The 27,018-nt window shown below is 46.2% G+C and overlaps 1 protein-coding gene across 33 annotated transcripts in view; it reads left to right on the top strand.

Annotated features, from left to right (window-relative positions):
* The window catches only part of MAP4K4 (mitogen-activated protein kinase kinase kinase kinase 4), a 170,622-nt gene that overhangs the window by 70,884 nt on the left and 72,720 nt on the right, over nucleotides 1-27,018 (top strand). For all 33 annotated transcript variants that reach the window (XM_059943100.1, XM_059943084.1, XM_059943072.1 and 30 more), the window contains one exon: nucleotides 10,256-10,312. In XM_059943100.1, coding sequence (XP_059799083.1) covers nucleotides 10,256-10,312 — 57 coding nt within the window. The remainder of the gene's footprint in view (nucleotides 1-10,255; nucleotides 10,313-27,018) is intronic.

Here is a 27,018-nt window from a genome sequence, read left to right as displayed (position 1 = left end):
ACAGGATCCCTCACGTCACTTAACCTCTTGCCTTTCCACTTGTGTCTGAAACTCTTAACCTTTTACTCTAAGCCAATGAGAAGAGCTCAGTTTGAGTGCCTTAATGATGCTTAAAGTGATATTTCAGTATTGAAATTACTCTGTGGGTATAATTCTAAAAATTGAGTGTATTGTGAAGTCACGGGGAGAAATGTAGGAAAACTTCTTGCAGGGGGAGGGGAGCAGCCGTGGGAGGAGGAAGAGGGCGGCACACAGAATTTTGTGCCTCGTCTTGTGTTCTGGGTAAACGGTCAGCCACCGTGATGAGCAGCCTTCTCATGGAAAGTGCACCGTCTGTGTGTGCCTCCTCCTGGAACCCTGGCGCTGCGTCTGCCCTGGCCTCATGCTGGTCGGGGCTGTTCAGCCCCACTTGGTTAACGTTTTGGTGTGACACGCGCTTCCCCAGCTGGTCAGACGTGCGGCCCAGCTCCCTCCTTTCCCTGATTCTTACCTCCTCATTTGAGCAATTCAAGAATTAAAACTATATAAAAAAGTAAAGACAGGATTCCCTAGTTTGAAATAGGGGACTGTGGTCACCCTGCCTGTTGCCAAGGGAAGGCTGAGGAGAGAGGAGTTCAGACTGAGGATTATATTATAGATAAACATGGATCGTTACTCTTGCAGTAATTAAAGTAATGGGACGTGCTATGTGACTTAAAGTGAGTAAGAAAATAGATCAACATCTAATATATCAATATCTAATTTTATATGTGTATACATACTTGATATACATATATATCAAGTGATATACATATATATCAAGTGCTATTAATTTGTATGGGTCTCAGGAGAAAAATTCTGGGTATATATTTTGTTTGAAGTCTGAACGAATAGACACATTTAGTATTTTGGGGTAGAGTCTGTATAACTAGGTTGATCTTTTCCTCCCGGAAGGTATCTCACATTGGAGGGAAGCATCTAGCGACCCGTGGTTCTTTAGGGGACTCTCCTGCTTTTAAAGCTGGGCTCTCAGATGCTGTGACGGGTGACGCTGGTCCCTTCTGTGGTCCCACGGCACTCCCTCCTCTCCAGTCACGGCGCTGTCCACCGGGACCAGGCCTGCTACCAGGTCATTTTTTATAGTTAACAGGCCCTACTGCAGAAAGTTGTTTTTACCCCCGTTTTACAGAGGAAGACAGCGGTGTCCAGAAAAGGCTGAGGAAGTGGCCCGAGGTCACCCTTGGTGTGCGCTGGAGTGAGTGGGGCTTCCCTCCTGGGCTCCTCACTCCAGTGCCTGCTTTGGGTACCATTATGCAGTATTTACACATGTTAATATGTGATATAAAGGAACTAATGAAAAAAATGGTTTCTTATTTTTCTCCTTGAAAAGTATTAACAAGTTTTAATCATAAAAATATTGATAACATAGAAAAGAAGAGGAAGGTGAACTCATTATTTTTAGTAGGTTCAGATAGTCAGCAAATGTGAAAAGAATGTATTTTATGTGCAGCTCTTGCTGTGAGAGCCCCGTAAGTAGGTAGTGTGTGTTTCGTGGGTCGTGTGTGTGTCTCCTCCCTTGGTCAGTTTTCTTTTATCCAGTGCTGAATCCCATCACCTTCAGGAGGGCAGTATTTGAATTTATCTTGTCCGCATCACATGGTTGGTTTCAGGTCTAGCGTTGCCAGATTTGACTGCTCAGCTGTGGAATGTGGTGCCTTATCTCTTAGTGGCTAAGGTTGAAGAATAGCTTCATACATAGGTTTACCTCTAGTAAAGGGTTTGGAGGTTTTTTCGTGCTGTTAAACCTTCTTTTGTTATTTTAAACTAAAATTGCTCAATCTGAAGTCAGTTGGGTTTTTCTGGTGAGTAGAGGAAAAGGCAATTGCAAGTGTGTGATAAATGTTAGCAATAGATGCTTGCAGAATCCAAGATCTCCATTTTCGATGCTTTGATATGTTTTCGATGCTTTGATATGAAGACTTGCCAGTGCCTTTTCTTTTACTGTCAATGCGAGAATGGATATGCTAAGTTTTTGTCCTTCCTTGTGTTTGTGGGCCCTTTACCATTGGTGCTTTTTAATTTGCTGGTCTCCCTCTTACAACGTCATTCCTCACACTTGACGCCATAGCCCGGACGCTGGCTCGCATCTGTGCTGCACCGCAGGGCTGCCCCCTCCTTGGAAGGGGCACTGTCTCTTTTAATGCAGCTGCACCAGGTGTCTTTATAAAGCAGCTGCCCACCCACTGCCCAGGCACGTGCGCGCACGCGCACACACACACACACACACAGACACACACACACACACGCGCACGCACACACACACGCGCGCACGCACACACACACACACACACACACCCGCTTTGAGGGAATCACTCCTAAGCGCTCACCGTAGTGCCTCTTCCTCGGGCCCTTTCATTCACGTGCCCATCCAGGTTGTCTCCGCTTTGCAACAGGAGGGGGTGTTTGCTGCAGTGATCGCTCACCTAATTGGAACTTAGCTTGCTGTCTGGTCAGCCTACCCCTCACCCCCCCATATCTGTTCTAGAACACAACCGAAAGTGACAGAACAGGCGTGCAGAGCCCAGATGACGGGGCCCTTTCTTTGTTGGAGTCAGAATGTTGCTGCCTGACATAATATTCCCTGCGGCTGTCACTTAATTGCAAGGACAGGATGGTAATTGAAGTTCATAATGTTTTCCCTGAGCCATTAAGAAAAGCATCTTTAATGTCCTCAAGATTTCAGGCTTTAGAAAGATTTCCATCCAGATTCGTCTCTTAAAGAAAAAAAAAAGATGTGTTGCCTAAGTCATTTCACTTTTACTACCTGCTAACTCAGCTGTGCAACAAAAAAGACTCGTTCATTGGGGGTGGGCACTGGGTAGTGGGGGTCTTACCCTGCTATTGGTTTTGGCTGTTTCATTCTTCATAGAAGTTAAAAGTCTGCACATTCTCTGCTACTGAGGCATAAATTTCTTTAAAGGGAGTGTTGTTGTAGGGTGAGGCAGCTCCAACCTAAGAAAGGCAGAATTCCACATGGAGGTCTTAGTTTTAAACACTTCAGGGAATAGAAGCGTGGTTCTCTTACTAAATCACGAGTCTTGATCTTGTAACACTTGCATATTCCTGTGCTTTCTCTCTCTTCCTGCTCATCCACAGCCCTGAACATGGAACGGAGGGAGAAGCGGATGAACAGATCCTGATTATAGTAATAACTAGTAGTCACAAGGATAAAGTGCCTGCCTCACCCGGGTCTGGGCTTTGGAGGAGGAGTGGGATCACAAAGTGTGTGTCACTGGTGTGACAGCGTGTCACCGTCGCCCTTATTCCTGCTCTGGTGTCAGGAGGTGACTAGGAGACTGCGTTCCTTCCCCAAGTGCTCTAAGCTGTCTCTCTCCCCCGTTAATTACCTGGTTCCTTATCTTACATGGCTCGTGGGGTGCTGTCTGGGTAACACACCCTCTCCCTCTGGTTACATTTTGGATTTTTTTGCGGACACTTCCTGGAAAAGAACACTCATGGGTGGGGAACACTCATGGGTGGGGTCTGTGGTCTTGGGATTTACAATGCAGAACCAGATAAGCTTGGTCTTTGCCTTTGGGTGGATGGACGTGGAACCTTAGAAAGTGGTCAGTGCATCGCCCGGTGCTGATCTCATGCTGTCCATCACGTGGTCAGGTCGGTTTCATGTTTGCCCTTTAAAACAAGGACATATAAGGGGGATTATAATTGGAATTAAAACATTTTTTGAAGACTTAATTTGTAAAGAGCAGTTTTAGGTTCACAGCAAAACTGAGAGGAAGGTACAGAGATTTCCTGTACAGCCCTGTTCCCACATTTGCATAACCCTCCCCCACTATTAGCACCCCTCCCCCCCAATGGTACAGGTGTTAAAACTGATGAACCTGCATTGACACATCGTAATCATTCGCTTTACATTAGAGTTCACTCTCGGTGTTGTACATTCTGTGAGTTTGGACAATATATGGTGACATAAATCCATCATTACAGTATTGTACGGAGCATTTTCACTGCCCTAAAAATCCTTTGTGCTCTGTCATCTCCCTACCCCACTGGAATTTTTAAGTTAAACGGTCAGTGATGTGAGTGAGACATCTGGGGAGAGAATTGACAGACCAGGTTTGGCTGAGCCACTAAATGGTCTCCTTTTAGCTCTCTGGGTTTACTTTCTCATCTGTAAAATCAACCATTTTGATGAACTAGGCTTGCCTGTTCTTTGAGCTTTTGGACATTTCAGAACATAGTTATATGTTTTTGTGACACACATAATTGACATTTGTTAGAACATGTTTGTTACGAGTCTGACCTTCCCACACCAAAACCCCAGCTAAGACAGTGAGTGCATATCTTTATGGTAACAAATACTATGTAGTCCAGAAAGGATACGAGAACTTGAATTTGGGCTTTCTCATACAAGCGCGGAGAAGCGATTTTCAAAATTCAGAAGGAATAAGAATCACTAGAGACGGGGTTAAAAAGTCATGGATTCCTGCACACCACTTACAGAAGTCTCACGTTTGGGTCTGAATCATCGGGTTCCCCCCTTCCCCTGGCCTGGCGACGCCTACACACGTGTCCCTTTCCGGGATTTGGTGAGGATGCTTTCCAGTTCAGATCTCAAGGGGTCCACCTCCTGCCCCCTGAAATCTCTGGGGCCTACGAGGCCGTCCTTGCAGACCCCCTGCGGCCCTCACAGCGATGTCTTTCTGACGATACCTTTAAAGGCACTTCGTGTCACCCAGAGCCGTTGGCTTCACCCTGTCCTGTTTCCTGAGTGTTCCTGCTACAGAGTAGTGTTTTTCTGTCACCACGTAACGCTCCTTCTCGTGGACTGTTTTGCAGCCTTCAACCACCAGCTCCCTGAAGGCAGGGGCGGTGGGCTCTCCCTTCACCGTGCAGGGCGTGTCCCGGCCACTGGTTAAGTGCCTCCCGTCCTCCGCTTACTGAGGTTGGCGTTGATGGGCTTTGCTCTTAAGCAAATAGAAAGCCAATTTCAGGCAGCTAATCTGAAAAGTTTTCTTTCAGATTAAACTCAGCAGAAAGCAAAAGCATTCTATCTCCAATACTGTGCTCACATACCTTCAGATTCCCTAGAGAACTCCTTTGGGATGTTCTTTCATTGACTTTTGCTGATATCTTATGAGAGAGAAAGGCCAGGGATTGAAAGTCAGTTTTTATTATTGGCTACTGCATTGCCATGTTTGATTATAATCACTTAAGGTATTTAAGCTGTAGAACACTAGCCTTGGCAGCCCCTCTGGAAGTTGGTTCAATAGGACACTTGTGGTCCTTTCTCTCTGAAGGTCCACAGCCTGGTGTAGGGAACAGGTCTGCGTGTGAGTCCTGAGCCGGTTAACTTAATCCTCTCCAAGCCTCACTTTTTCCATCTGTAAAATGGGGATGACGGTACCCATGCTGGGTTGTGTGAGGAGTAAAGGATAACGCACACAAAACTCTTTGTTCACTAAATGTCCCAAGAGTGGGGACATCCTGGTGCCCCGTGTCCTGTCCTCACGGCCTGTCTCCAGGTGTCCTTGCTGGAGTTCAGGCTGTGAGTGCACACACACAAGTTCAGGCTTGTGGAGGCAAGAAAATACCTGTCATCCCTAAGGTGTGTTTCCCTGTCGCTCATCGTGTCACAGGCTCAAGAGATCCCCCTTCTCTGACTTTCCTGCCTGAGTTTCCTCTTGTGGATGAGACCCCGGAATATTTGCCTCCCAGTGAGCATACTTTTTTTTTTTTTGGTCCAGCAAAGTGCTTGCAACGTAACATTTATTCAATAAATATTTGTGGAAGAAAGGATGTTCCAAGAACTGTAGTAAGAAAAGATGAATCATGATCCCTGACCAGAAGAAAATGAAATTAATATTTGCAAACCAATTAGACACCATGATAATTGAGAAGTGCTGGGTCTGAATTTCAGTTTCCCTAACCTAGACTTTTATGCACTACAAAATATCAAAAATAGTTTTTCTTTCAGGGCCAATATTAGGCATTTTTTAAGTTTTAGGGGCAATAAGAATGTACCACTGAACTTTTTTTGCAAAAGATTTCTCCCTTCTCAGTTGTTTTCTGGAAAAAAATTTTTTTTAAGGAGTTCACAATTTCAGTCATAGAGATAAAGGGCTTAAATGCTTTATTTTGCTAATTGGAAGAGTTAAGATAAAAAAGGTTTACTAGTTCCTTTCTTGTTTCTCTGGGTCAGGGATAGGAAGGCTCTTGATGCCTAAAGGAAGTAACATAAATATCACTGAAATAATGCAAGATTATAGAAAGGGTACATTAAAATTTAGACTTCTTGCTTCTGCGTGAAAGAGTAAACATGGAAGTTGTGTTCAGTCATTTCAAACAATCACGAGCACCATCCCAGCGAGCATACTTATTCATCAGACGCATTTTAATGGAGTTATTGGGGTTCTAGGTAAAGATTATGCAGCCTGAGGTAGCTTCCTAGTACTTGGCGCTAGTGGAAAATTAGGAAGATAGGAACCTCACCATCTTTTTCTCTTGGGATTTAAAAGCTTCCCTTGAATGCTGTTCCTTCTACCGTTGGCTCCTCTCTGTGGCTTACAGACAGACTTCATTAGAGGCAGACAGACAGGCTGCCACAGTGCCCGCATCTTAAAACCATGTGGTGGTGTGTGTTTTCTTTTCCTTCTTGGAACTTGTGTCATAAATGTAATACATATTTGCAAATGCAAGGTGGCAATTTCAAGTCAGAAACATGGAGGAGAGTTGAAAATTAGGGCATTTTCCTCAGTTGGACGCCTGCTAAGGGTAGTTTGAGTTTTCTTTTTAAAAAGAGAAACATGCGTCTTCCTCATTTAAAGACCAGAAAGGAATCAGGTGCCACAAAGTTTGTTCCTTTGCACATGATCACACACATATTAACACTCGGTGCATTCGTCTGGAGCTTTCCTCCTCAGGCTATTTTGTTGGCCCTTTTGGTTCCTTGACACAAAGATAGCCCAGCTCAGCACACAGGTTATGACTTCTGTTAGTTTCACATCTGGAGGTTTTCCTTTTTTCTTCTTCTTTAAAAAAAATAATTAGAGAAGTACATTATTTTAGCACCCCACTGTATTGGCCAGCCTTTTGAAAATAGAAATGGGCCGACCTTGCCTGGGTTTGAGAGAGTTGCAGATGGAACTAGGGAGGAGCAGGGTCAGGGAGTCAGCGTGGCTCTCTGGTTGTGGGGAGAGGAAGACCATCCCCTGGGTGCCCCCTGGGTGCCAGGGGTGATGTCTGGGTGGAGACGCCGCGCACGTTATTTATAGCCTGCCTTATTCTAGAAGGGGCTTTAGGTCCCTTAGCACACTGGATCCCACAGGGACCTTAGGAAGCTTGTAGAAGTTAAGCAGCTTTCCCAAGGAAATTACAGCAGTTGAGGAGGTAGCAGAGGAATGAGAGTCCAAGGCTGCCCAGTGCCAGGTTCGTTTCTTCCAGCACGTTGTCTTGATTCCTGGGAGGGAGGCAGAATTCTTAGTTTCCTGATTTAAATTTAAACTCAAATGGACCTAATTCTGAAAGACCTGGTGTGTTGTAGTGAAGGCTGCTGCCTTTGCGTGGGCTGTCCTTCAACACAAAAATAATGATTTGCTGTTAGGTCCTAATTCCATCCTCCCTCAGTGAGGGGGTCTCATTCTACGTGAACAAATAGAGTGAGCCCACGACCCTCAGCTTTCACACCATCGCCACACTGCTGAGGCTGAAGAATACACGGTGGCTTTGAGTTCAGGCGTTGAGGGAGAAAAGGAAGATGCATCTAATTTAGAAACATCTGGGGAGGTTTTTCTGTCGGTCTGTGGGTTTTCCTGAGGATCAGATGCTCAGAAGGCCCTCCTTCCTCCCCATCTCACCGACACGCTTCTGTCTCACCACCTGCCCTCTTGAAAAGTGGGGAAGCGGGACAACTCTCTGGACATTCCCTCTCATCACTTGGTTCCATCCGCGAGAAGTCGGATGTGGTAATTTGGACATGACCCCCACCGCAGGAAGAGTAACGGGCATTTGTTTTCAGATGTGAGGGCTGACCAGGGGTGAAGGAGCTGATCTTCGTGTCCCTTAGGTGGAAAGGCCTGAAGGGCTACTTTGTCCTCTTAAGTTCTCCTCTTTCTTCTTGGATTCTCCGAAGCTATACCTTGGCCTCAGGACTGTGTTGCCCGTCATAGTCACCTGGTTGCTTGAGTCTGTGCTAATAAATCCATCTCCTGTCATCGATGGCGGGAAACGACGTGCAGCCGTATTTTATCACCAGGGTTGCACTTGACCCTGTGCCACGTGCTGTCCTTTGCCCCTCAGTTGTTCTCACTGACACCCCTGTGACGTGGACAGCGCTGTCACCCCACCGACAGGGGACGGAGGTCCCCGAGCGGAGGAGATGCCGGGGGGGCACAGCCGTGGTGCCCGAGCCGGGCCGGGTGCTCTGTCCTGCAGCTGCAGAGGGTCATCGGCTCCGTGTGTCCGTGTGAGCACAGCTGTGGGTGCCGCGCTCTGGAGGGTGAGCTTCCAGAGCCTGGAACCCACGGGTAGAAACTTGAAACGAGCGAGTCAGAGGTGGACACATCCACGGACGCTGGCTGTTGGACAGACAGGGAGTAAGTAAACTGCGGCTGTTCGAGTTGGACACGTGGGCCCGGGTGCCGTGAGCAGATGTCTATTTCCTGACACAGGGTTGGTTCCCCCCCCCCCCCCCCCCCACCCCGTCTCCGCGGTGGGGCTGCTCCCCATGCCAGATGGCCCCTCGGGCCACGTCATGTGCCGAGTGGGGACAGACAGACAGGGTGACGGTCCTTTCAGGATTGTGGGTCACCCCGCTGAGAGCAGAGCCGCGGTGCAGGCTGTGCCCTGGGCTCTGGGGGTGCAGGGGAGTGTGATGTGGGCACGAGGGCCAGCGGGCCTGGGGAGGCTGGGTGGCTGGAAGGGCATTCGGGGACTGGCATTGGGGCCGGGTGACCAGGCAGGAGACAGGGCTCCTGGGACCGGCCCGCGTGGGCCCCCGCACCGCCTGCTGCAGAGGCCGAGCTTCTTCAGATGTCTGACTGCGGACGCCGGGACGGGGCCACCCTTCTGAGCCCGAGGACGGGGGGGGGTCTGCAGGTGGGTGATGCTGGAACGAGGTTCCAGGCCTGTGGGCTTTATTTGTCCTGCTTTCCCGTGTCTAGGCTGTCGCCCAGCCCCGCTTGGTGAGCTGCTGGGCCGGTGCTGGACCGCATCCCGCTGTGACCACAGAGGGTTGAGAGAGAGTTGTAATTCAGTGTCATTTTCATGGAACTGTTTTGTCGGAGTTGTAATTTGAGTCCCTGCCCAAGCTTTCCAGAATAAGTGGGGAGCTTTCCTCAGGTTTCAAGTTCTAAAGTTCACAACTCTTTCCATCACGAGGCCACAAGCGAGGCCGGTTCTTGGAGACGGTGGGGACGTGCCTTCTGTTTCACCTTTGCGGCAGCAGGAGCATATTGCACAGAGCCCTTAAGGAGCCGGTGCTCACCGTGTCAGGGTAGCTCTTCGCTGCTCTCCTGAGAGGTGCCCAGCAGAGCCTTGCGAGGTGGGTGGGGATTAAGCCCCTCGCTCCTCGTCTGGGGGAGGGGACAGGAGAGCTGCATCAAGCTTGTTTGAAACGCGCGTGGTATAAATGGATGACGAACGTTTAGGTTCTAGACTGGGAATGACGGCACAGCTGTAAGGCCGCGCTCTCTGTGCCCCCCATCTCTTTGTGTACCCCCCCTTTATGCCGAGTAACTATGCTCCAGCCTCCCTGCATTGGGATCACAGCAAAGCTTCGAAGAAGACTCTCAGTACAACTCTTGTAAAATCAAGTAATGGGTATTGGGGATATACAAGCGGAAAATGACTGTTACCCATTTTTGACAATAAATAATATCCAGACTTTTTTGGTCATTTCCTTCATGTGGAATGTTGAGAAGGGAAGGCTGGTCAACCTGATGTATGGAAGAAGACATTATTTATGTCGTTCAGATTGAGAAGTAATGATATGTAAATGAAGCCCGGGAAAGAAAGAGGGAATTGATTCCTTATCAAAACTCCTTTGTTCTACTAATTGTTTGGTTTGTTAAGTGTGGTTCACGAGTCTTACAAACCAACAGAACCATACTGTTCTGTTGGAGAGCATAGGACTCTTTCGTCATCACTTTTGGGGGAAAAAGTACAGAAGAGGTGACTTGTCGAAACCTCAGCCATTCTGTACTAATGACTGTGCAGAACAGCCGTGCCCATTCTCTTTCTTTTTTCTGTTTTTCAGGGTCGACATGTTAAAACAGGTCAGCTGGCAGCCATCAAAGTTATGGATGTTACGGAGGTAAGCTTGGGTCACAAGTGTTTTTGAAGAAATCGTTAGATAAAAAACAAGGGATCCCCCTGTCTCTCCAGCCCACCATTTAAAAGGAATTGCTGTGTTTGGAGAATCGATCTCAAGCAAATTGCACTCATGTGACACCGTGGGTTCAGAAGGGCCAGCAGATGGGCCCCAAGTAACTAAGAATCAGGAACGTTTTCTTTAAAAAAAAAAAAAGCACATCTGAGTGATGTCATCCTTGACAATATAATGGACCGTAATTGGAAACATCTTCTCTAATGGAAAAGAAAAGATTTGAGAAGGGATCACAGAGGTCACCTGAGTAGGGAGGTTGAGGTTGGTGGGTGGGAAAAGCTTCTCTGGGGTATTAGGGCCATTTCTTTTATTTTTAACATGGGGAAGGAAAACAGATACAGCCAAGTTCCCAGAGGTTTGAAAACAGAAACATCTGCTAGAATGCTGAGCAGATTGTTGGCAAAATTTAGGAGCAAAAAATAGTCCTTAAAATGGTCACATGAGGATTTACTGTGTAGCTTTAGATGGGAAAGAGGAGAAATGAACTCTAAGGAAAGGTAAGTGTGTGTGAGCCCGCGTGTGTGCCTGTACATATACTCACGAGTCCACATTTAATTTAGAAAAAAATAGCCATGGGTTATAATGAGCCAAATCCATCTTAACTTTAAATCATTTTCATCTGAAACTTTATCCGCTCATGATTGCTTCTAACTTGCCTAATTATGGATAAGATTTACATCATATATCACAGATTCTAGCGTGAGTTAACCAGAAACCGTGAGGATTTGGGATGCCTTTAAATCAAGCCCTAATCTCCTAAGTCTGGGGTCCATCGAGGGAGAAAATGGCTAAACTGGTCGCACGTGTGCGGTTGATCATCTAGAGGGGCTCCTTCTCCGCCCTCTTTTCCCCTCGGTCTCTAGTAACATCTCCAGCATGCGTATTGTTTTAGTAAGAATTAGAAAATGTGGTCTCTGGACCATGGGGCAACTGGTAGAACCTTATACAGATATTTGAAGATGTGACATTTTATGCGGTGACTGCTCTCTTTTCTCTGTCATTTTTTAATAATGGAAAAGTACCATTGCTTGGCTGGCCGGAAGATTCTTGTAACCTCCTGGGCGATTCTGTTGCGTTCTAGTGATCCTGTTGGATTCTTTCCAGTTAAATGTTAATTTTAAGATTACAGAGCAGTGAAGGAGCCACAAATTCTGACTTCCTGTGATTTAAATACCACAGTCGGTTATCGATGAAGTGCCCTGTGCATGGACCGATGGGGGCCCTTCCCGCCGGGGCTCTGTCCACGCTTGCGTGCAGGTGGCTGGTGGTGTAGCTGGAGCCTGCTGTCGTCTGACAGTTATCCGCACCCGCCTGACTCGGTTACTGCCAGACGTGGGGTACCATTTTAAACGTCATCTTTGGGAATTCTGTGACGCATTTGCCAGCCCTGAGAGTTGAGGTTCTTTCCTGGCTTCAGCCCATGCTGCCCTGGCTGACACGCTGCTGACATCTCCAAGGGCATCGAAGTGAGCTTGTCAGCTCTGTGGATGTCCTGTGCAACGTACGATCATTGCTTTAAATAAAAAGTGTGCAATGTAGGAAAGTAAAAAGGCACGTTACACCCTCATTCTTCCCCCACTTAGAGTCTTCGCTGTTGGTGCCCTGGTGCGTTTCCTCACCATCATCTCTCTGTGAGCACGGCTGTAAAACACGTACCCGTGTGTGTAATAGACACTTTTGGTGAGCTGCATACAAGGGGTGTTTCCTTGCCTCAAAAAGTCAGGCAGTGTTGGACAAGTGCATTTTCAAGATTCCTTTAAAAACAATTATGCAGAACCCCTGTGTTCAGGTAAAATGAAAACCAGACGGTGAGCCTTCAGAACAAAATACAAACCCAATCAACCATTTACTGTGTTGGCCTCTTAGTACTGTTTCTTGTGTGCTGTTTTCATGCAGTGACCTCTCTACAGAGTGACCTTGGTGCTGTAGCCTGGGGCACACTCGGCGCCCCCAGCAGGTGTGATCGCGGGTGGAGAGCTTGTGCAGCGGGGCCCCTGGAAAGCAGGCCTCCCACCCTCTGCATCAAGGGCCTGCCTCTCGGCTCTTCTTGCAAAGCTGAGGGCATTGGCGGGGGTGGGACCTGGGAGCAGGCTGGCAGGAGGGAGAATTTGCAGCCCATGTTTCTTGTTGCAGCTCCAGCAGGAGGGGCTGTTGTAGAGGGTTCCGTGGCTGAGAGCCGGGTCCTCCGTGGTTTCATCTCAGGAGCAAAAAGGTGTGGATGCTTATCCTTAGGAGGCGTCACAGACTCGTCCTGCTGGTTGAGCCTGTTCCTTAGGTGAAATTGGGAGGCAGTTACCGGGCTACTGGTTATTCCTCAGGTTCCGAAGGCCAGAGGAGAGCAGGTGTGGGGAGGGAGGTGGCCCGGCGGCTCTGCCCCCAGCTGTCAGCTGTCAGCAGCCCTGAATAAACGCGCTCCAGGCCGCTGCCCCGAGTCCGCGTCACCTGCTGCGCTTCATCATGTGACCCTGGAAAACAAAGCAGACCGAGAATTCACATCCCAGCCTGGGGTGAGGTGCCAGGGGCTGTCTGGGAAACTGAGGGGTCTGGAAAGGAGGCATTTATTTGCTCGAGACGGACAAATGTCTTTGTTTCTTCTTGGGCTTGAACTATTTTAAGAATCGATTTTCTTTAGGATTTTGAAGGGTTCTTTTTAAAGAAAGCGTGTCATTTATCTGATTGGTGGTGGGAAGGGTTGAAGGACGTGTTCAAACTGGACAAGACCAGGACATGAGATCTATACTGTGTTGTTTTTGTTTTTTAGATAATTATAGATTCACAAGAATTTGCAGCAAAGTGTACAGGGAAGCTTCTTGTACCCTGCACCCGGTTTCCCCCAGGGGTAACATCTTGTATAACTATAATACAGTGTCACAACTGAAGTCCTGCACAAAACAAAGCCAGCTAAGGATTTGACCAGGACTCCAGTGTTTGTTAGATTATAGCAAATATGTCTGCCTGCATGGCTTAGAACCAAGGCAGCCACAGAGAGTCGCCACTGATACGGTCCACAGAGCTTATTCAGATTTCCCCAGTTTGACATGCGCGTGTGTGTGTGGTGTGATGCGTTTTGAGGGATACTTGAGTTGGTTGTTTGAATTCTTGATAGCCCCTTCATTTCAATCTTTGTGTCTCAGTGTCAAACTTGTATGATTCCCATCATGCATAAGGGGCTGAGAGTTTGTTTCTTGCAGTTGGGGTATCACATTGTTTCTATTTAACACTCTGGAAGGTTAAAAAAAAAAAAAAGAATTATCTAGATCAGTAATTCTCATCTGGAGGTCCATAAGCTCTTTAGGATTTGTTTCTGAGAATTGAAATTTGTCTTTTCATTTTAATAATTCCCACCCACCTTTTTATTATGAAAATGTTCATAATTACAGAACTGTTCAGAAAATGAACATTCTCTACCCTTTGCTAGATTCAACAACTGAACATTTCGTTTGTGTGTGTGGTACATGCGTATTGTTGTGATACCAAGACGCTTCACTTGTAAATACTTGAGCACGCTTCTCTTAAAATACAGTCATAATCATAATACCACCTGAGAGGATGAATGATTTCAGATTGTCACCTAATGTTGTCAATTTCAGTATCCTCAGTTGTGGCGAGAAAGGTTTTCTAACCATTTTTTCACGGCCACAGTCCAGTGGAGGTTTATGCATTACATTTGGTTATCTTCTCGCTCTTTTTTTAAGATCTTTTTTAAAAAATTGAAGCATAGTTAATTTACAGTGTTGTGTTAGTTTTAAGTGAACAGCAAAGTGATTCAGTTACACATACACACACACACACACACACACACACACGTGTGTATATATATATATATTCCTTTTCAGGTTCTTTTCCATTATAGGTTATTCCAAGATACTGAGTGCAGTTCCCTGTGCTGTGCAGTAGGTCCTTGTTGTTTACCTGTTTTATATATAGTAGTGTGTTTATGTCAACCCCCCAAACCTAATTTATCACCCCCCCCCCATTATCCTCTTTGGTAACCATGAGTTTGTTTTCTATGTGAGTCTGTTTCTGTTTTGTAAATAAGTTTATTTTTACTGTTTTTTTAGATTCCATGTATGCGTGATATCATATGATATTTGTTTTTCTCTGACTTACTTCACTCAGTGTCTGTGTCCATCCACGTTGCTGCAAATGGCATTAGTCCATTCTTTTTTATGGCTGAGTAATATTCCTTTGTATATATATCCATCGACAGATAACTGGGTAGAGAACATGAGGTACATATGTATATACAACAGTTAGCTTCTCTCTTGTCACTTTTGCTCTAGGTCAGTTCCTCTGCACGTCCATGTCCCTCCTACTCTTTTTTTTTTTTTTTTTTTTTTTTTTTAAGCGAAATCGACTTTTGGAAGAGCTCAGCCAATTGTTTGGTAAAATACCCCACATTCTGGATTTGTCTGATAGTTTCCTCATGTTGTGCTTTAACTTGTTCCTCCTCCTGTATTTCCTGTAAACTGGAAATTAGGTCGAGGGCTTGATTAGACACAGAATAAGAATTTTTTGGCAAGAACACCTCATTGGTGGCATTGGGCTCTTGCTATTGCGTGACCTCAGGGGGGCATGTCCATCCTGATTGTCCCAGTGTTAGTGAAGCCAGTTTGACCTCTTGATGGAGGAGGCGACTGCAGAGTTCCCCGTCGTCGAGGGGCGCCCTCAGCTCTGCACTGGGAGGTAATCTGCAGGTGATGCTGTGTGAATAGTTATGATTGCAAGGTGGTGGTTTTTTTTTTTTTTAAGAAATTCATGTTCTTTTATTTATTTATTTATTTATTTATGACTGTGTTGAGTCTTCGTTTCTGTGTGAGGGCTTTCTCTAGTTGCGGCGAGCAGGGGCCACTCTTCATCGCGGTGCACGGGCCTCTCACTATCGCGGCCTCTCTTGTTGCGGAGCACAGGCTCCAGACGCACAGGCTCAGTAATTGTGGCTCACGGGCCCAGTTGCTCCGTGGCATGTGGGATCTTCCCAGACCAGGGCTCGAACCCGTGTCCCCTGCATTGGCAGGCAGATTCTCAACCACTGCGCCACCAGGGAAGCCCAAGGTGGTGGTTTTCAGATTCTGTCTTCTAGGCTTGTTAGCTTGCATCAGTCTGTAAAGAAGAGTTTCCTTTCTTACCCACTCCCACCCTTTCTTGTCTTCTTTCTTATTCCAGATACTGCTGTAGACGTGGGCAGATTTATTCATTCAATGTGTTTCCATCAGTTGTAGCTGCCATTAGTATTATTTAATGAAATCATGCCAGATCTGGCCACGGGAGCTCTTTCAGGACTGCCTTCTGTAGCCCTTTCATATGACCCCATTAGTTTTTGAGTATTTCCTTGTTTTTTGGCACAAGTAGATATTTGAGGCTCATCTTCCAGAATCTGGATCCCTTCCTCTGAGGAGCCTCAGTTCCTGTCGGTGGGAAATGCATTTAGAAACCAGTATCTGGGTGCTAAGTGTGCTCATTGCTGATGAGGTTTTCTGCTTCTAGGCCGTTTTAGTAGATGGAGCTTGGGAATATATTTTTCAAAATCCACTTTTCCTTAATTTTAAAAATCTTGTGTATTTTACATTTCTTTCTCTTTTCTCCTAGCCTGAAAAATCTTGGTTCCTAATAAAATAATATGTTTGTTTGCTTTATCCTTTGATAAACATGAAATCATTTCAGAATTACAATAACAATGTTACTACTTATCAATAGGCATGGAGTGAAGTTTGATTTCTCTGGAGCTGTTTTTGTCCTTAGGCTCTATCTGTGACGGATTTACAGAGTGCTATATTCAGAAGTTACTTGAAATACTAATTTCTCTGTATGGTTTATCAATTTGATATGCAGCTACTGGCTTCAGTTTCTATTTTGATTCATTTATAGGGTTTCCTTTTTCTCCTGATTTAATTTTTGAATGTGTGAATCATTTACATGTTTCACAAGTCAAAACTATATGAAAAGGCATATATTTCAAAATATAACTTTAAAAAGCTGAGGCTTGATCGTCTGGATGATGGACCACGTGATACCCAAATACTGCCATGCAGTTCCGTGCCCTTATTTGTGTTTGATAATTGCTTTGGGCAAAGGGGGGCGCATGCTCTTGGGCTGATGCAGAGAGAGCAGAGGCAGACAGTCTGTAGCGCTTGACGGCAGAAGAGGTGAAATGGTGCTCTGTGGGCTGATGTTTCGCTCCAGCCCGTCACTGCCCCAAGTCCGGTCTTCGGGCTGGACTGGCCCCAGGGTCCTTCCTTCACGAGGCCTTCCTGGCGTAGGATGGGGTCAAAGTGGTGGATTCTCCAAGTGTGGTCTCCCAGGAGGCGCACCTGGGAATCTGTTAGAAACGCAGTGTCTCAGGCTCCATCCCAGATCCCTGCATCAGAAATGCTGGATTGGGGCCCCAAATTCTGGGTTTTAGTAAGCCCACCAGGGGATTCGGGGGCACCCTCAAGCTTGAAAAACCTTGTTTTAATGGACCCTAAGGAAAGAAGCCGCCCCCTCACACCTGCAGGTTGAAGGATTCCAGCGTAGAGACCCTGACCCTCCGTGCTCAGGAGCACATTGCGAGTTGGATTTCATTGACTAGAACTCAGATCTCTGACTCTCAACTTACGGAACCTTTGAAAGTATTAACAGTTTTAAATGTCAGGTTCTCAGTAGGCTTATTGAGAGAGCTGATAGGATCTGGACCCTAAGGGCTGGGTGGATATTGCCCATCAGATCAGCCAGAGCAGACTGTCTTTTAGTCCTAACAGCTGAAGTGTTGGTGATTGGAAATTGAGGCATATTCCTTGGAGGATGGGAAGATGCTGGGCCTGATGCCCACGGGGGTGCAGGACGCTGGTCGGCAGGTCTTGGCGGGTGCCCTCCCTACTCCTGGCACCATGCTCCTAGAGATGGAAGAGTGAGAGCTGTGTAAACCCTGGCCTCTGCCCGTGCTCAGGCTGGGGAGGCAGGTGCCACAGAAGAAGCGGCCCCATGTAGGGCACGTCTGATGGGCTCTGATGGGCTTTGAGCGCCGTCTGAGCTGGGTCCACGGAGGAGGAGACAGATGCTCGCGCCCGGGGCGTTCGTGCTCAGGCAGGAAGGAGCAGACCCGCTCACCCCGGTGACAGAGCAAGGCCCTGTGAGGCCTGACAGCTTTACTGCTGTTCAGGTGGAGGGGAGCACGGTGTACTGAACGTGCCTTTCTTGTCTAGACAGGAGTGAGAGCAAAAGGAAGGGAGGGAGGTCTCCGTGCACTGTGACCTCTTGTCCCTTCCTCTGGGTCCTCAGAGGCCCGTTAGACGCTGCAGGCCTCACAGGCTGCTCCTGGCTCCTGGTCCCCAGCCTCCCGGGGCTCCAGCAGGCTGGCCACGGGCCTGACCCCATCGTCAGGGGAACGGTCCGTGCATCAGTGTCAGCTATCAGCTTCAACAGCAGGCCGTGTGCCCCCTCTTCCAAGTACTCTCATCTTCTGTTTCCTACCTACCTTAACGAACTACCTTCTCTCTCTTAGCTGCTGAGAGAGAAATGATGTACAGGCTTGTGGGATGCTCAATTTTATCTGGCATTTTCTTACCTTCAGTAACTTCTAACTTAATTTGAATGATCTTGATATTAGATTTCAGCTTCCTAATTTGGATTGTCTTCCTTCCTCAGCCTTTTTATAGATAAAGGTCACAAGTTGTACCTCTCTGTTATTGTTTTAATATTGGTATAAGGCAAGTCCTTGAGGAAAAGTTCTTCAAGTTAATTAGAAATTGATTAAGCTTTGATTTATTATAATTAAAAAATTTGGCAGTAATTTTGAGAACCAGTAGTCCCACTGTGTCCCCACCAACCACACCCTTATTTTCACAATCACCTCCCTAAGAAGACTTCTAAGATTTTTTTTTTTCCTAATCACCCCAATGAAAATTTACAGTCTGCACACATCTGCTCATGTACCGTACGTGTATCTTGATACATAAAAGTGGTAGGTTTTTTTCCTCCACCTCTTAGAACCACTTTTCATCCCCTTAGAGGGCGATGTCACCCCATTGAGAACACCTGGTGTAGAGCAAATAAGCATGGACCTTTCACAAAAGAGCTAGGGTGTGTTTCGTACTATTTCTAGTACTTCCTTCTTTAAAAAGTTCACTAGATACTAGAATTCATCTTCAGTGATAAAGTGTAGAATGGATGCAGTGAGCTGATGGCTTTTAAGGACTTGTGCCAGGTGTTGCATCGGGTGTGGCACACGCTCGGCTGGAATTCACGGATGTCCCTCTCCCCTGCGTCTGCAACAGATGGAAGAACAGAGGTGGGACTCGGGCCACAGGAACAGACTGACTGTAAAGCTTGCTCCTCTTCTTTTTTTTTATTTTACATTTAAATTTTCTTGAAGTATTGATTTACAATGCTGTGTTTAATTTCTGCTGTACAGCAGAGTGACTCAGTCACACATATTATCTATTCTTGTTCACATTCTTTTCCGTTATGGTTTATCACAGGGTACTGAGTATAGTTCCCTGTGCTCTACAGTAGGACCCTGCTGTTTATCCACCCTGTATATACTAGTTTGCATCTGCTAATCCCAACCTCCCCCAAACTTACTTCTCCTTCCTTCTGAATTCCACTCTCCTTCTTTCCCTAAAAGTAATATGAAGTTAACTTAGGGTTAAGCCAGACTGCTGAGCAAATAGGTACCTGTGGATGTGTTTTAAAGATAACTCTGCTGGTGAGGATGTGACAGTGAGATTCTGTAAAGCATTAGATTTTTTGTTTTTGTCAAGGATAGAATGTGTTTCTATTTGGGATTGATTTCTTCTAATTTAAGAATGTCACTGGGAACTTACAAAATATGAAAATTCTCCTGTACTTGTCTATTTCATAAGTAAATAAGTAGAGGAAGGTTAAGACTAGGTGAGCTGTATACTTTAGATGTTGTATGTTTTCCACATTGAAAAGCCTTCATTTTATGCACAGATGACAACACGATGTTATGAAGGTGATTGATTGACCTGCCCAGAGTTCCATAGCTCACTGCCAGAATAGCACCCCGGTCTTCTTTTCATTGCGCTGTGACATCTCCTACTTCACTCTGGGAGCACAGCTCTGTGTCCTGTACTTGGGGTCTAACTAGCACCAGGTAACTAGTCACAATGCCCAGTAAGTTGTAGGTACTCAAATCTTTGATGAATTGAACAGGGTGTTCTGGTTTTGGTGGGCACTTGGAGAAACATGTAATAGTTGTACAGTCAGTATTGGTTTCATTGTCCAAGAAAATCACAGTAATGTTGCAACAGAGAACTCTTGGAGGTATGACCGTGTTTTATAGCATTCTCATGTTTTGTAATAAAAAATATTAAAAATAACCGTAGGTGTTACACATTAATCATAAATAAATAATAGTAAAACCTGCTCTTCCCACTTGAACTACATTCCTCTAGGAAAGAAAATAAAGGAGTCTCTTAAAATTACTAGTGGTTAGAAAGAGTGAGTACCTTTCTGGCTTTTGTTTTTAGAATGGTCACTGAACTAATAAAAATGATTTATTTACTTTTCTCCTTTTTCCTGTGAACATAAGTTTGAGGCCTATAAATATTTTTCAAAGTGAATTTATAGTTTATGAGCCTCATCAAAAGTCGGCCGCATTTATTTAATAGTCACGTCCTGGCTTTTACTGTAAGACAGTGTTAACACCTTTGGTAGACTAGGGCCTAGAGTTCAATTTAATAAAGCTTCATCTTCCTTACCTGTAAAATGGAATAATAATTCCTACCTCACAGGCTTTTGTCAGAATTAAAATTATATAATAGATGTAAAGTGTCTAGCATATAATTTTTCCATGGTGAATGAGGGTTTCTTTGTTCCCTTCTCATTAAAGATATGAAAACGATAATAACTCATCACTTTTGCTGAAGGCGTTTTAACACACACACCTGCCCTCCTGAGCGGCTGTTCTCTGACCTCTCCAGGTGGCCCTCCTCCTCTGTGTCCATCCTCTCTGCAGGCTCCTGCCTCAGGTGGCTTCTTTGTCCCCTGGTGTAGTCACACTGTCTGGTTCTTCATGACCACTTTGGCCCTGTGAGCTGTCTGCTAGGGCTGTTTTAATGGCTACCTGGAGAGCAGTTTCCACATGATCGTTGCATGCTTATGTTAATTCTGTACTGGGTTATAAGCTCTGTGGGGAGCTAACTGTTTTAGGATTCTCATAGCCTTTCCAGGCTTTGGACAGAGCCCGTCACATGGGTGGCGCTCAGCTTCTGTTTGCTGCTTCTGAAGAATGTCCTAGCAATTTTAAAGGAGAATTTCCAAAGTGTTTTGAGTGTTGGCAAAAAAAAAAATATATATATATATATTCCCTTTTATAACCATAGAGACAGCCCTTATTTTAATATGTATGTATTTTTTCTGTTGCTTTGTGGTTTACAAAAAAGAAAGAAAATTAAATCGGAAAAGAAAAATATTACCATCCATTCTTACTGGAGATAAGAAAAAGTACTCGTGGTTTTGGTCAGATGCAGTTGTGTTCATTGGGACTGGAAAGGGCGTGTGTCAACCACGGTTTGCGGGCTTTTGTTTTCGTGTCTTTAAATGCTGTTCGTGAAGTTGCACTAACTCATTCATTTAAACAATTACTAAACACTTAGTCTCTTTAATGCAGACTCTTCTCAGATGTAGGGTGGCATAGAAAGATTAACTTTGCTCCAGAAGGAGCTGTTCTTAATCTCTTGGTAAAATGGAACTTGCCGTGAGAGGGAGCTCTTTGTAATCGTTGACGCGCCCTCTCCAGGCCGAGGCAGCTTCCCTGGCCCTTCAGGAATCGAAGGCATTTTTCTAAGGAAAAGAAAATTGTTGAATTTAAAGAAAACACCCAGCAATTTTTGTACAACCTAAATTGCTGTTTTTAAAAATATGGACACTGTACTGTAACAATCCCATCCTCCCCTCCCCGCCAGCTTTTTTTTTTTAATTTGGGGGCTATAAATGCAAAATTTTATTTTGAAATCTTGATACTTCCCTTCTTCCATTCCTAGCAGACTTACTAAAAAAGTTGTGCATTGGAGGTCTTCAAGACCATCTTCAGGCTTAATGATTCCCTAGAAGGACTCACAGGGCTCCGTCTGTAACTGCGCCCTCAGCTGTGATCTACAACCAAGGAAGGACACAAAGCAAAGTCAGCGAAGGGAAGAGGCGCGTGGGATGAGGTCCAAGGGAATCCATGCACAAACTTCCAGGAGTCCTGTCGCAGTAGAGTCAGGTACATCGTTCCTCCAGCAGTGAGCTGTCCTAACACGTGTGCAGTGCTTTCCACCAGGGAAGCCCCTCAGAGACGCAGTGCCTGGGGTTTTATCTGGAGCTGGGCACGTAAGCACCGTCTGCCTGGCATGTACCTGAAATTTCAGACTCCCTGCAGGGAAGTAGGTGTTCGGCATAAACCGTACAGTCTGTTCAAACAACCCAGGAACAGGGAGCCACCCTTCTCAATCCAGGGGATGGTGGGAACCCTCCCAAATCCAAGCTCCGGGTGCCAGCGCAGGGCGCGGCTTTGCACACAGGCCTCTGCGGGGGTAGCGGCCTCGGGCCTGGGGACCAGACTCTTCTCCTGGACTCTCTGCAGCATCTCACCGGATGTCTGGTCTCCTGTGAGTCCCTCGTCCTCCCCCGAAGCCTGTTCCACGCACAGCCGTGTCCTTTCTCCGTCGGGGGAGAGTCCCGCCTTCTGCGCAGGGCACAGAAGCCCTGGCGTCCTGCGACCGCTCCCTTCCTGCCACGTACCGCTCCCCCCGTCTGTTAGGAAGTGCCGTCAGTGCTGCCTTCCAGCGGTATCCAGTTTGGCTCAAAACCGTCGTGGCCGGCGGTGGCCAGTGGGACGGCTGGGCCATGGGTCAGGAACTGTTGACTCCGGATTAGAGGTACAAGAGGGTTTGTAAGCTATTTTTTTCTACTTCCGTGTATTTGAAATTCATAAGAAGTTAGCATAGTTTTTGAGTCTGTAAGAAAATCTTACACATGTGCATCTTGCCTCTGTGTGTGTGCGTGTGTGAAGTAGGACATGCATACAAAAAAGTGCACAAATGACAAATCCAGGACATTTCTGAAAACTGAACTCACCCCACTCACGAATCGGCAAGAAACAGAGCGTAGCTGGCAGCCCAGGAGCACCCGGTGACCCCTTCCGGTCACCACTCCTCCCCCAAGAGTAACCACCCGCCTCACGTCTAACACGATCCATTACATTTGCTGTGTGTGTGGTTGATGTGCAGGGAGCCCTAAGGTACTGCTGTGTCTGCTGCTTTGACTTAACCTTACGTTTGCGAGAGCCGTTCGTACTGCTGCACGTAGAGAGCGTTTGTTTATTCTCTCTGCTCTTAGTATTCTGCGACGGCACACTAGCTCCCGAGAGAGCAGTCTCCTCCGGGGGGTGTGGAGCTGGCGGGGTAGCCTCGAGCCTTTTTGCATGTAGCAGGTGCTGAACTGAATTGCTGCAGAAACAAGGAAATCGGCCTGGTGGAGGAAGTTCTCCTTGAATGGATAAACAAGAGATGCTCAGGTGCACATTGTAGGGAAAACAGACCTTCGCTTCTTAACTTCTCGTGTTTTGGGCATGATTAAATATTTCTTTTCTGGTTTAGTTTTATCTGCTTTACTGCAAGAGTCAAGAGAAAAGTCGGTGTCGCTAACTTCCGATGATCAGGGATAGTGTTCTGTGGGAACTTCTCTCTGAACTCCATCTCCCTTGGCTTTGAGTTTCGCTGCTGTGACAGGTCTTCAGCAGGGAGTTCTTACCCAGCGCCCTTGAGGAGGCTCGCTGTCACACCGCTGTTGACTGTTCCTCCTCCTTGAGCCGCCGGTCATTTTTCTGCTGACCCTGCGATCTTGGCGGGGGTCCTCCCCTCCCCGCTTCAGGGATACAGGTTTGGGGTGACATGCAGATGGGGAGATGGACCCTGACAAATGCGATTCCAGGCCGGCCCGAGTTCTTGCCCCCCCCTGCCCTGTCCAGTCCCCCTTCCCTTGCCCCAGCCACGGTCCCTCCCAGACCTTCACAGGAGACCCTCTCAGCGCCCGCTCTCTCTCCTTTCTGATGACAAGGGTGTTGTAAGACAACACGCAGCAAAGCCTTTGGTGTGGCATTTTGTTGTAGCCTCAGGGCAGCAGGAACAGTCCTGTTAGGTCGAGGGCCTGTGCGGTCACGGTCACGTGGTGTGTCCTGAGGCCGAGTCCCCTTCCCGGGGCCCCTGGGTGACCACTTCTCCTGTGAGTGAGAGAGGGAAGGTGTTTATACCAGGAAACAGCTGGCTCCCTCCTTGTTGTGGTTTCATTTCAAGGAAACATCTAGTCTCCTCTCACTTTTGTTCACTTACTGGAGAGGCTGGATGTGTTTTTGCCTGAGGCTAGAACTAAAGAAGACCCCATGGTTATTGTTTCTCCTTAAGTAGTTTAGCAAGAAGAAAACAGTTTCTTTGGAAAATAACTGCAGAGATGGTTTTGTTCAAAAGGGGAAAGGAAAAGAAGACCCTTGAGAGAGAGGAGGTTAAAATTTGGAATCACAAGGTCAAGCAGCAGTGTCTCTCTGGACCTTTGTGAGAGCAGGAGCCGGATTGGATTCGACGGTCGTATACGATGCCGTGCTTGCGGACCTGACTGTTTTGATGATGTGACAAATGTGGACCTGATATTCTGAATGAGGCACGTGGTCCTGACTACTGTCGAAGATGCCAGGCCCGTGGACCTGACACTTGGAATGATGTCCCCGGGCACGTGGTCCTGACTCTGCCGAATGATGAGGGGGAGGTGTGGATGATACCGCTCACGCAGTTCCAGCGGTTTTTTTCCTCTCGTTTCCCCTGCCTTCTTTTACCTAACACGACACGTCTTTATGCTGGTTTGAGGAAGGACAGCGACATGTCTTGCTGTGCTTGTGTAAGTGCTTCACGATGATAGCATGGTTCACCTGGGGGCTGTGGTGGCGGGGAGGTTTAGGGCACCTGCCCTTTTCGCTTAGTTCACAGACAGAAGGGGCAGAAGGTGGAACATCGAAGATGCTTCTTCACGGTGAAGTCTAGCAGAGCGAGTGGTTACTTCTTCAGGATGCGCCCCACGCCTTACCGGTAACGACCCGTTCTAGTTACTTGCCTCTGTGTTAGAGCTTTCCCCTAGGGGAGGGTGGGGAGCAGATGCCCAGTGCCCCTTTCTGTGCCGGTCGGGGTGGAGACAGCGGGACCCGAGTGCTGGATGGTGTGGGCGCGCCGTGCGTGGGGTGGCGGCCTGGAGCTCGCGGAGAGGGCTTGCTGGCGTTGTGCGAGTACGAGGACTCTGCCTCCCGCTCTTCCCCCGCAGTGCCCGTGCCCGTGGCCGTGCCCGTGGCCGTGACCGTGCCCGCGGCCCTACCCCGCGTCCGATACAGCAGAGGTCGCAGCTGAGGCTGCTTCAGTAAAGCCGAGGTCCTCACGGGTGGAGAACGTTTTCTTAACTGCTCTGGTCACGGGAGCTTAGGTGTTTCAGGTCTTCCGGGCCTTTGACGTTGCTGGTTAGTTCTGTTCATCCTCTCCTTCCCCCAAGAAACGTTTAGTACACTTAACGGTGGTGAGTTTTATGGTATATAAATTCTGGCTCTATAAAGCAGTTGGAACCAAAAGTTTAAATGACTTCTAGATTACTGTTTTTGTTTTTATTTTTATTTTTATTTATGAAACGTAGATATTCTAGGGAGAAAATCCAGAGAAAAAGAAAGATGAAAAAAGGCATTTCATAATTCTGTCCCCTTGGTTTATTTACTGTTAACATGTTAATAGGTATTTTTCTAGTTTCATATAGAGAGAGATATGTCTATATACATATACATGTAAAATTGTTCTTTAAATGGTGAAATAGCCTTTTCTCTAACATTAAAAGTAATATACTCATCTAGAAAATAGGAAGATGGAAACATGTTTTCCCTTACCCTGTGCCCCCTCCCCAACCAGGGTAAGTATAGTTGACTTTCTGGTGTGTTTCCAGTCTTCTCTGGTATTAAAGCTGTTTCTCAGTGCTGCTGACCACTCACAGAATTTCCAGTTGAACATGTGTGTTTATCTTATGTGGCTGCATTTAGTTTAAAAATAAGTTTGTGTTTATCCTAGGAAGATTTCTCCTAAATAATTTAGAAGGTGAGTTCCTTAGCCTTGTCTAGTCTCAAACATACACTTCATATAACTTTTTTTTAGTCGCCACCTCACAGTAAACTTCTTCCTGGGAGCTTGTTAATAGTGCGCGTTTACTCGTTATATTCATGTAGCGGTTACTTCTTCTGTCCGTGTGCTGTGTTTGGGCAGTGTGTCCTTTAGATTGTAAACTACTTCAGCATAGGCCAGTTTAAGTAATTTCATAATACCATGTGATGAGAAGCACTTTTTAGTTTTAGTTTTTACTAAGATCTTGAAAAGTGGGCACTCATTGCCACTGTACATACTGGTTACTTAATATATTTTCCTTGACAGGTGCTCCTTAAATAACAAGGTGTTTGCCATTGTCTTTATTCTTTTAACTTATCTGAATATAAGGCAAAGTGAAGTTAGGGAAAGGAAGCAGCATGTGACTTAAAAAAGCCTGACTGTTTGAAACGTATGTACTGTTGGAAACCTCTTTGATAGATTCTGCGTATTTCTGTTGACACTTGACTTGTATCTTCCCTCCGCTGAATAGCTGAGGTGGTTCAGTCCCAGTGTTTGTTACCGTGTCATCTCCAGCATCTGTCGCTTCCTTTGTGTGGGAGGGAGATGCTGGCTGCCAGGCTGTCTCTGAGTGGGGCTGTGACCTCGTGCCTGATGGACGAGCACAGCTGTGGGGTCTTCATGTGCGCTTTGGCCGTAGGCACATCAGGCACAGCTGCTCTGAGAATGTAGTTATCTTCTCCTGCAAGTCTATGAAAATTATTTGCTGTACAGTGGAATAATGCCAAGGGTACTTACTTGATGGAGAAGGCACGAGTGATTCAAGAGCCCAAGATGGTTTTCGGTGCAGACTTGAAGATTTCAGTGAATTGAAAGTACCATTGTCTTACTGAGTTTTTGCCTCTAAATCACTTAGTGCAGCGCTGATGGAGACATGCTGATTTTCTTCATTCTGAGTTTAAGAAATGGTCGTTTTGGTAGAACAGGTAGTTGAAACAGCAGGGAAGACTGTGGCCAAACAATCAGAGCGAATTTACTTTGATTCAAATCTCAGAAGGTTTGCTGTGTCTGAGACACATTTCGTAGCAGCTCGTGTACGTTTTTAGATGGAATGTTTAGGGAAGATTCCATAGTACCACTGGGTTTTTTCCTTTATATATCTCTTTAATGTGTATATATTAATTTGATTATATTTATATTATATATTATGAATTACTACATACTATAATTTATATACATAATTAAAGTTTAATCACTTGTAGGGAAACCTTTTCCCTGAATTGACACTGGTTTTTATAATATTTGAAAAAGTTCAACATGCTATTTAAAAACACATGCCTCTCTAGAATTTGTTACTTATTATATCTCTTAAGATTTTATGACTTCCCCCCACCCCCCCAAATAGTTAAGGATGTCCTTGTCTTCAGTTAAAATTAACCACTGAGGGGCTCTTAGCTCTGAACAGCGAGCTTCAAATTAACCCTTTATTTACTCTGGACTCTTAACTCCGGAGGCATTTCTTTTTCT

Source organism: Balaenoptera ricei, chromosome 13 (assembly GCF_028023285.1).
Source record: "Balaenoptera ricei isolate mBalRic1 chromosome 13, mBalRic1.hap2, whole genome shotgun sequence".
NCBI lineage: Eukaryota > Metazoa > Chordata > Mammalia > Artiodactyla > Balaenopteridae > Balaenoptera > Balaenoptera ricei.
Note: the sequence above shows the minus strand (reverse complement) of the source record. Positions and strands in the feature narration are given on the sequence as shown.